Source organism: Oncorhynchus nerka, linkage group LG19 (genome assembly GCF_034236695.1).
Source record: "Oncorhynchus nerka isolate Pitt River linkage group LG19, Oner_Uvic_2.0, whole genome shotgun sequence".
Taxonomy (NCBI): Eukaryota; Metazoa; Chordata; class Actinopteri; order Salmoniformes; family Salmonidae; genus Oncorhynchus; species Oncorhynchus nerka.
This window is the reverse complement of record NC_088414.1, coordinates 38,243,890-38,253,690: the sequence shown is the minus strand read 5'-3', so window position 1 is coordinate 38,253,690 and position 9,801 is coordinate 38,243,890. Positions and strand designations below refer to the sequence as shown.

The 9,801-nt window shown below is 40.0% G+C and overlaps 1 protein-coding gene across 1 annotated transcript; it reads left to right on the top strand.

Moving 5' to 3' along the window:
* The first annotated feature begins 467 nt into the window (after positions 1-467).
* Positions 468-8,918, top strand: LOC115146856 (zinc finger protein 135-like). The gene is made up of 5 exons (XM_029688875.2): positions 468-1,099; positions 1,796-1,865; positions 1,960-2,063; positions 3,888-4,010; positions 5,841-8,918. Exons 1-5 carry the CDS (start codon positions 907-909, stop codon positions 6,497-6,499), a joined length of 1,149 nt encoding a protein of 382 aa, XP_029544735.1. The 5' UTR covers positions 468-906; the 3' UTR covers positions 6,500-8,918.
* Positions 8,919-9,801: the final 883 nt, after the last annotated feature.

Below are 9,801 nucleotides of genomic sequence, written 5' to 3'. Positions count from 1 at the left end.
AAGAGCCCTGTAAGGGTGAAGGAGATTGAGATGGAAAAACCTAAGTGGTCAATCGAATATCCTATGTGGAGGTGATTAAAAGTGTTGAGAAAACAAGTGACGCTAGTAAAGAAATGGTATTGGATGGATGTCGTGCCTGTAGTAAATGTTAGCTGCCAGTCATAAGATATACCATGTGTGTTAAAAATGAGGATTTTGTGTTCATTGCCACAGTTCTAAACTCAAGTCTCAAAGTCAAAGAAACTGGATATTATTGTGGCTGAGGCAGAAAGGTTTTTGGTACTGTGTCGGGATCAGATCGGTTTTGTTTTTAACAGAGTATTTGTTTGACTTAGTTTACTTAATTTTTTGTAGGTAGTTTTGTTAGTTTTTTCCGTTTTTCCTGTTTCCATCCACACAGAAGAGGGCGGGTGTACACTAAATGGTGCAAACGCCAATATACCATAGAAGAAGAAGACTCGCCGTCTGTTGGAGTGATCAATTTTCGTGAACAGGTTGGTGTACTAAATAAATTGGCCTGGCCACTGAGTGTATGTAAAAAAAATCCTAAACATTACGACACTTCTAGTCAATCAAATAAGCCTCACGTAATTCGACAAACTCTCATTCACCTCCATACAAAAAAAGGGTTTAACTCACGTGGACACATTTTGGGCGGAGTAAATCCTCTCGATTCGCCTCTTCATGTGATTACCTTGAAAACAACGGTCGGACATCTTGGACGCAGTGTCCAATTCTTGAATTTATACCAGTGGTCGAATCAGTAACTAGCGCTTTGAAAACTTCATTGGAGTATCGGCGCTCCGGTATCACGAGTCCCATCACGAAGCCTCTAGCTCGACCGAACAAAGTACATACCATAACATATATTTTGGTACTTCTTAGCTACTGTAGTTAGCAACAACAATGAGAAACTGCTGTGCGGTGAATTGTGCTAATCGAGCTGGTCAAGGATGGAGATTCTTCACTATACCAAGAGGATCTCATCCCTTCCAAAAGAATAGAAGACGGTTGTGGCTGCAAGCCATAAAACGGGTGGATTGGGGCCCTGATGGTCTGAGGGGTGATTATAGCTTGTGTGGAGCTCATTTCATCTCTGGTAAGTATGCTTGGGCTAGTTAGCTAATTCTAATACGTTTGCTAGTGAAAGATAAAATGACGGAATCAATAAAAAATAACAGCGCAATTACCCGCCTTTGTTTAGCTAAAAAGTGAGGGTATGGGGCTGGAGAAATGTACTGAACCACTGAAATTCACATGTGTGTCGTGAACAGCGTGAGCAACAATAGTGCTCTCGACCTTCACCTCTCCCGAATCCGTACGGGAGTTGCAGCGATGAGACAAGACTGTAACTACTACCAATTGGATATCATGAAATTGGGGAGAAAAAAGGAGTGAAATAAAATGTAAAAAATAATCAGTGGGTATATATCATTCAACTAAGGATTCTAGCTTTGAAGGAATAATTCACAAAAATTACAAAATTACATATTGGTTTCCATACCCTGCAAAGGACAAGCAATTAAATGTTTTGGTTTCGTTTACCATGTCACTGTTTCCAAATGTGAACTTCTTAGCAACTACATTGACCTACACAATCAATTCTAGATACTTAAGGATGATTTTGACAATTTAGCAAGCCAAGATAAAATAACCTTCTAGTAAGTCAGATAAGTTTGCTAGCCAGTCCATTCACTAATCACCATCTTTCTTTCCAACCAGGAGAACCTTCTAGTAAGTCAGATAAGTTTGCTAGCCAGTCCATTCACTAATCACCATCTTTCTTTCCAACCAGGAGAACCTTCTATGGACTACGACAGCCCTGATTTTGTTCCATCAATATTTCCCCAAGGCAAACAGACAAGGTATATTTGTATTCATTACATTTTGTGTTTTTCATTTGAAATGCATTTTCATTCAGTTGCTAATTCTCACTTGAGCTCTACTGTTGTCCCCTAGAATCTCAAGAAAGTTAAGATGCAGTAAAGCACAGTCTGACGGCAGTGCTGTTGCCATGGCAAGTCCAGACACAGAGGTCCATGTCCTTCCTGACTGTTCTGAAGGTACACAGTTATGTTAACACCTAGGCTTTGACATTGTAAGGCGTTAGTGCTGAGTGATTAACCAAAATGTCAGTTATTTTTCAAGTTAAACGATTTAAAGGCAATGCTACCAAACACTCAATTAGTATATGTAAACTTCCGACCCACTGGGAATGTAATGAAATAAATAAATGCTGAATTAAATAATTCTCTCTACTATTATTACATTTCACATTCTTAAAATAGTGGTGATCCTAACTGACCTAAGACGGGGCATTTTTACCCAGATTAAATGTCAGGAATTGTGAAAAACTGAGTCTAAATGTATTTGGCTAAGGTGTATGTGAACTTCTGACTTCAACTGTATAAAGTCAGCAAAAAAAGAAACATCCTCTCACTGTCAACTGTGTTTATTTTCAGCAAACTTAACATGTGTAAATATTTGTATGAACATAAGATTCAATAACTGAGACAAACTGAACAAGTTCCACAGACATGTGACTAACAGAAATTGAATAATGTGTCCCTGAACAAAGGGGGGTCAAAATCAAAAGTAACAGTCATTATCTGGTGTGGCCACCAGCTGTATTAAGTACTGCAGTGCATCTCCTCCTCATGGACTGCACCAGATTTGCCAGTTCTTGCTGTGAGATGTTACCATACTCTTCCACCAAGGCACCTGCAAGTTCCCAGACATTTCTGGGCTTTAGCCCTCACCCTCCAATCCAACATATGTATGTATGTATGTATGTATGTATGTGTGTGTGTGTGTGTGTGTGTGTATGTATATATATATATATATATGTATGTATGTATGAACTGTTTGCCTCAATGTGAGTTAGTGGGAATTGAGTCTGTAATGAAGTAATACCTCGAATTGAAATGATAAAATACCCAACATGATGACTTGCTGCATACCAAAAATTCTGGAATTTGGTGATGCCATCTCTTGTTCAGCACAATCTCAGTCGGGGCCAGATGAGCTGGTGATTCTCTTTCTAGTGAGTCCTTGGAATGAGGATCTTCCAGACTGCTGTGGTTACATTATCCCAACATTTTTATTTTACCTTTATTTAACCAGGTAGGCTAGTTGTAAATGAGGACTTGTTCTCAACTGCGACCTGGCCAAGATAAAGCATAGCAGTGTGAACAGACAACAACAGAGTTACACATGGAGTAAACAATAAACAAGTCAATAACACATTAGGAAAAAAAAGTCTATATACATTGTGTGCAAAAGGCATGAGGAGGTAGGTGGATAATTACAATTTAGCAGATTAACACTGGAGTGATAAATGATCAGATGGTCATGTACAGGTAGAGATACTGGTGTGCAAAAGAGCAGAAAAGTAAATAAATAAATAACCGTATGGGGATGAGGTAGGTAAATTGGGTGGGCTATTTACCGATGGACTATGTACAGCTGCAGCGATCGGTTAGCTGCTCAGATAGCAGATGTTTAAAGTTGGTGAGGGAGATAAAAGTCTCCAACTTCAGCGATTTTATTTCTTATTATTTTATTTTTTTTTTTGCAATTTGTTCCATCAGTTCTCGTTGACAAACAACATTGTGGCTGCTGTAAGTTAGATAGTCCAACTCGTCATTGATGATCTGGCTTGGCTACTGCATCTCTCTCTCCCTCCTGTCCGCTCCCCTGTTATCTCACACCGGATCAGCTCCCTCCACCTGCAGCAGTCTCTCCCGTTGTGCAGAGGAATAAAATAAAGAATATCCGACTAGTGAAATTATTTCACACGCCCATCCCAAGTTTGAGCCCTGCTTTGGTAGTTTCCCCTCAAACACAACACTTGTTAAGTTAACCTTATTCTTCTTCTTTTTTTACAGTGCTGCATGGTCCTGACTGTTACCATAGTGACCAAAGCACGCTAGATCCAAAGCTGGAGGATGAAAGTCAGACGCTGGACCTGAATATCAAAGAAGAAGATGTGGATAATTTTATGTATCTAAGTGAGTATTCATATCAGATTCAGTATTGGGCCTGTTGGGATCAATAATAGTACCCAGCGATGAGTTGCTTTTTGAGGTTTCGGTTAAAAAAAATGATTATCACAGTTTTCTATTTAATTTGTATTTTTTTTAAACATAATGAAATATAACCTTGAAATGATTTTAGAGCCTTTTTAATTGAAATTCCATAGTCTCTAACAACATAGAACACAACTATTAATAAGAGCCCCATGATGGTAGTGACTTCCCATTACTGCTTAGCACATTACTTTACATCAGTAAAATATTTCAGTTGTGTATATTACTTTTCTTTGATTATTATTCCATTAAGTCATCTCTGCTCAGACAGGAGCAGCCAGCCAGCCAACCATCTAACGTTGTCCTCTGTCTCTTTCTCCGTCTAACGTTGTCCTCTGTCTCTCTTTCTCCGTCTAACGTTGTCCTCTGTCTCTCTCTCTCTGTCTAACGTTGTCCTCTGTCTCTCTCTCTCTGTCTAACGTTGTCCTCTGTCTCTCTCTCTCTGTCTAACGTTGTCCTCTGTCTCTCTCTCTCTGTCTAACGTTGTCCTCTGTCTCTCTCTCTCTGTCTAACGTTGTCCTCTGTCTCTCTCTCTCTGTCTAACGTTGTCCTCTGTCTAACGTTGTCCTCTGTCTCTCTCCGTCTAACGTTGTCCTCTGTCTCTCTCCGTCTAACGTTGTCCTCTGTCTCTCTCCGTCTAACGTTGTCCTCTGTCTCTCTCCGTCTAACGTTGTCCTCTGTCTCTCTCTCTCTAACGTTGTCCTCTGTCTCTCTCTCTAACGTTGTCCTCTGTCTCTCTCTGTCTAACGTTGTCCTCTGTCTCTCTCTCTGTCTAACGTTGTCCTCTGTCTCTCTCTCCGTCTAACGTTGTCCTCTGTCTCTCTCTGTCTAACGTTGTCCTCTGTCTCTCTCTCCGTCTAACGTTGTCCTCTGTCTCTCTCTCCGTCTAACGTTGTCCTCTGTCTCTCTCTCCGTCTAACGTTGTCCTCTGTCTCTCTCTCCGTCTAACGTTGTCCTCTGTCTCTCTGTCTAACGTTGTCCTCTGTCTCTCTCTCCGTCTAACGTTGTCCTCTGTCTCTCTCTGTCTAACGTTGTCCTCTGTCTCTCTCTGTCTAACGTTGTCCTCTGTCTCTCTCCATTGATTCATACTATTTGTTGGCTAGCTACTAGCTGCCCATGCTGCAGAGCTGACTAAATCACTTTTAGTAGTTCTAGAATAAGTAGATAAGGCATACTTTCAAGTCTGCTACAACTATCAATCGGGTAGAGCTACCTCACGAGCTATCAAGCTCTCACGTCTCTGTGTCATGTACATTCCTCTCTCATGCACACAGACCGTGTGTGGAGCTGGGAAGAACTGTCGCAATGGATTCTGGTCATTGTAGTTAATTCAAAGAACAAAAATAGGACAGCCCTCTGAATAACCTTAAACATTTTTATTGCACAAATGTTTTCTGTCCTATTTTTTATCTTTTGGATTATATACGAGAATTCAGCACCTGCTCTAAGTTTATTTAAAGGTGGAGTCGAGCACCTTGCTTTTTTCATAGTTAATTTCCACTTTTCTGAGCTGAACTAGGTTGAATATTTGCCTATTGAAAACTACAACTCTACAGCTTCGTATGATTTCTCTCTAGAGAACTAAATGGAATTAAACTAATTGATCCGATGTTGGACAATTAGTTGTTTAGACAACATGTTTTATTTTTTATTATTAATTGCTCAGCACTAACAAATAAGGTGTCAGAACGAGAGTGAACAGGAAATCAATCTGACTTCTTCAGTGATGCTTATTGTTTATATTCTGTCTAGACTATTCTGGACTTCTGAAAGAGGAAAGGAAAGAGGAAACGTGGGAGTGTCCTCAGCCTGGGAAAGGTGGTCCTGACTGTAACCATAGCGACCTAAGCAAGCCAGATCCAAAGATGGAGTCAGTCAAGATGGAGGATGAAAGTCAGACGCTGACTGTTAAAATCAAAGGAGAAGAAGAAGAGGAGGAAACTTGTGGCAAGACCTCTTTGTCAACAAGGAATCCGCTCACGTCCACTGGAGAGAATTCTTACCATTGCTCTAACTGTGGGAAGAGTTTCAGTCAACATTCAAACTTAAAACAGCATCAGAGAACACACACAAGGGAGAAATCTCATAGCTGTTCTGACTGTGGAAAGAACTTCAGTCATAAGGGGAGTTTGGTATACCACCAGAGAATACATACAGGGGAGAAACCGTATAGCTGCTCTGACTGTGGGAAATGTTTCAGTCAAAAGGGGAGTTTGTTATACCACCAGAGAATACATACAGGGGAGAAACCATATAGCTGCTCTGACTGTGGGAAAAGTTTCAGGCAAAAGGGGAGTTTGGTACAACATCAGAGAACACATACAGGGGAGAAATCCTATAGCTGCTCTGACTGTGGGAAGAGTTTTACCGCATCTTCTACTCTAAAGAACCACCAGCGTAGAACACACTAGAGAAAAGCCTTGTCCATTGGACTGTGGGAAGAGCTTCAATCGACATCAACATTTCTCACAACATCAGAGAACAGTGTGTTGGATGCATTTGCTGTTTGTTTTGGTTGTTTCAGATGTTGTGCCCAATGGAAATTAAAAGGTAAATAATGTATTGTCACTTTTATTGTAAATAGAATGTGTTTCTAAGCACTTCTACATTAATATGGATGCGACCATGATGAGTCATAAATATCATGCTAACCTCTGTTATTGTAATGGTAAGAGGCTATGTCATGGTAAGATATTTTTTGTGCGTCTAACTTCCTCACTATTCCCGATTTAATTCAGAACTATCTGTAATCATGGTAGCATCCACATTAATGTAGAAGTGTTTAGAAACATATTATATTCTTATTTACAATAAAAGTGACTCAAAAAATGACAATACGTTATTTTACCATTAATTTCTATTGGGGGAAAAAATCTGAAACAACCAAAATAAATAACCAATGCATCCAACAAGTTTGTAGAGTCACAAGCTTGATGTAGTCATTATGTGCTAGGAATATGGGACCAGATACTAAGTCTGGTCACTTTAATACACACACACTGCTTTCAGAACGCATTCAGACCCTTTGACTTTTCCCACACGTTGTTACCTTACAGCCTTATTCTAAAATGGATTTAAATATATACAAAATCCTCAGCAATCGACACACAATAACCCATAATGACAAAGCGAAAACAGGTTTTTAATTTATTAAAAAATAAATACCTTATTTACATAAGTATTCAGACCCTTTGCTGTGAGACTCTAAATTGAGCTCAGGTGCATCCTGTTTCCATTGACCATCCTTGATGTTTCTACAACTTGATTGGAGTCCACCTGTCGGAAACTCAATTGATTGGACATGATTTGGAAAGGCACACACCTGTCTATACAAGGTCCCACAGTTGACAGTGCATGACAGAGCAAAAACCAAGCCATGGGGTCTAAGGAATTGTCTGTAGACCTCTGAGACAGGATCGTGTTGAGACACAGATCTGGGGAAGGGTACCAGAAGGTGTCTGTAGCATTGAAGGTCCCCTAGAACACAGTGGCCTCCATTCTTTAATGAAAGAAGTTTGGAACCACCAAGACTCTTCCTGGAGCCGCCCGGCCAAACTGAGCAATCGGGGGAGAAGGGCCTTGGTCAGGGAGGTGACCAAGAACCCGATGGTACCTCTGACAAGAGCTCTAGAGTTCCTCTGTGAAGATGGATATTCTGGAAGGGTCTCCCATCTCTGCAGCACTCTACCAATCAGGCCTTTATGAAGAGGCACCTAAAGACTCTGGTCTGATGTAACCAAGATTGAACTTTTTGGCCTGAATGCCAAGTGTCACGTCTGGAGGAAACCTGGCACCATCCTTACGGTGAAGCATGGTGGTGGCAGCATCATGCTATGGGGATGTTTTTCAGCAGCAGGGACTGGGAGACTAGTCAAGATCGAGGCAAATTACAGAGAGACCTGCTCAGGACCTCAGACTCGGGTGAAGGTTCACCTTCCAACAGGACAACGACCCTAAGCACACAACCAAGACAACGTAGAAGTAGCTTCAGGACACGTCTCTGAATGTCCGTGAGTGGCCCAACCAGAGCCCAGACTTGAACCCGATCTAATCTATCTTTGGAGAGACCTGAAAATAGCTGTGCAGCAACGCTCCCCATTCAACCGAACAGAGCTTGAGGATGTGCAGAGAAGAATGGGAGAAACTCCCCAAATACAGGTGTGCCAGGCTTGTAGCGTTATACCCAAGAAGACTCAATGCTGTAATCAAGTACTAACAAAGTACTGAGTAAAGTGTCTGAATACTTTTTTAAATGTTTTGTTTTTTATTTATATAAATTAGCAAAAATTCTAAACCTGTTTTTGCATTGTCAGTATGGGGTATTGTGTGTAGATTTAATTCATTTCAGAATAAATTTGTAATGTAACAATTTGGAAAAAGTCAAGTGGTCTGAATAGTTCACTGTATAAGTGAGTTTGTCCCAATACTTTTAGTCCCCTCCATTTTAGGTGACCATGTGCAAAAAGTTATTTTAACTGTTCACCCAGATGAAAATACCCTCAAATTAAAGCTGACAGTCTGCACTTTAACCTCGTAGTCATTCTATAATTTCAAATCCAAAGTGCGGGAGTACAGAGACAAAACAACAACATACGGGAGTACAGAGACAAAAACAACAACATACGGGAGTACAGAGACAAAACAACATACGGGAGTACAGAGAAAACAACAACATACGGGAGTACAGAGACAAAAACAACAACATACGGGAGTACAGAGACAAAAACAACAACATACGGGAGTACAGAGAAAACAACAACATACGGGAGTACAGAGAAAACAACAACATACGGGAGTACAGAGACAAAACAACATACGGGAGTACAGAGACACAATTAACTCATTGTCACAATACATTTGGAACTCACTGTATTTTTGTTTCTTTTTGATCATTTTAATTGAAAATAATCACATTAAAGTACTTCATTGTTAATCAGAAATGATTTGATATTGAGATAACGGTTGCAGTGGATCTTTAAGCTGGCAGTGTTCTTCATTGTGGTCTTCATCAATGCTGTAAAAATGAACAGTAACCACATTTCCATCCAGTTTTTATGCAGTAAAGTCCTACCGTATAAAAACATTTATCACGACAGCTGTGATGGAAACAAGTAGTTTTGGTACAATTTTCTTTTTGTGTCAAATGATTTGGGCAAGAAATGGTGGTGGAAATATTGGTATAATATATAGAGGAAACATTGGAGTCCCACTATTACTCATGGAAACCATGAGTTTATTATTAGAGATTAAATCCATTATGATCTTCAGTGCATGGTCATCTTGATGCTCCTTTCCCATAAAATTCAAAGTATTGTTTTAAATATACTTAAGTAGCAAAATTAAAAGTATAAATCACATCAAATTCCTTACAGTATATTAGGCAAACCAGACGGCACTGTTTTCTTGGATAGCCAGGGGCACACTCCATTATCCAGATACCATTGAACACGCGCTTCGTTTGTGAGTCCGTCAGATCTGAGGCAGGAGGGAAGACCAGGGTTGTTCTCTTGATAAGTGAATTTGACCAATTTCCTACAAAAAAATGACCTAAGTAGTACTTTACACCACTACCTCAACCAACCAGCACATTTGTTATTTTAACGGAACAGTTTTTGTGATAAATCACATTTTCATTTCATTTCATTACAGTCCAAACGGTGTGATTTGTTTGATCGTAGCTAGCTACATAGCTAGCTACATAGCCGTCTTTGTT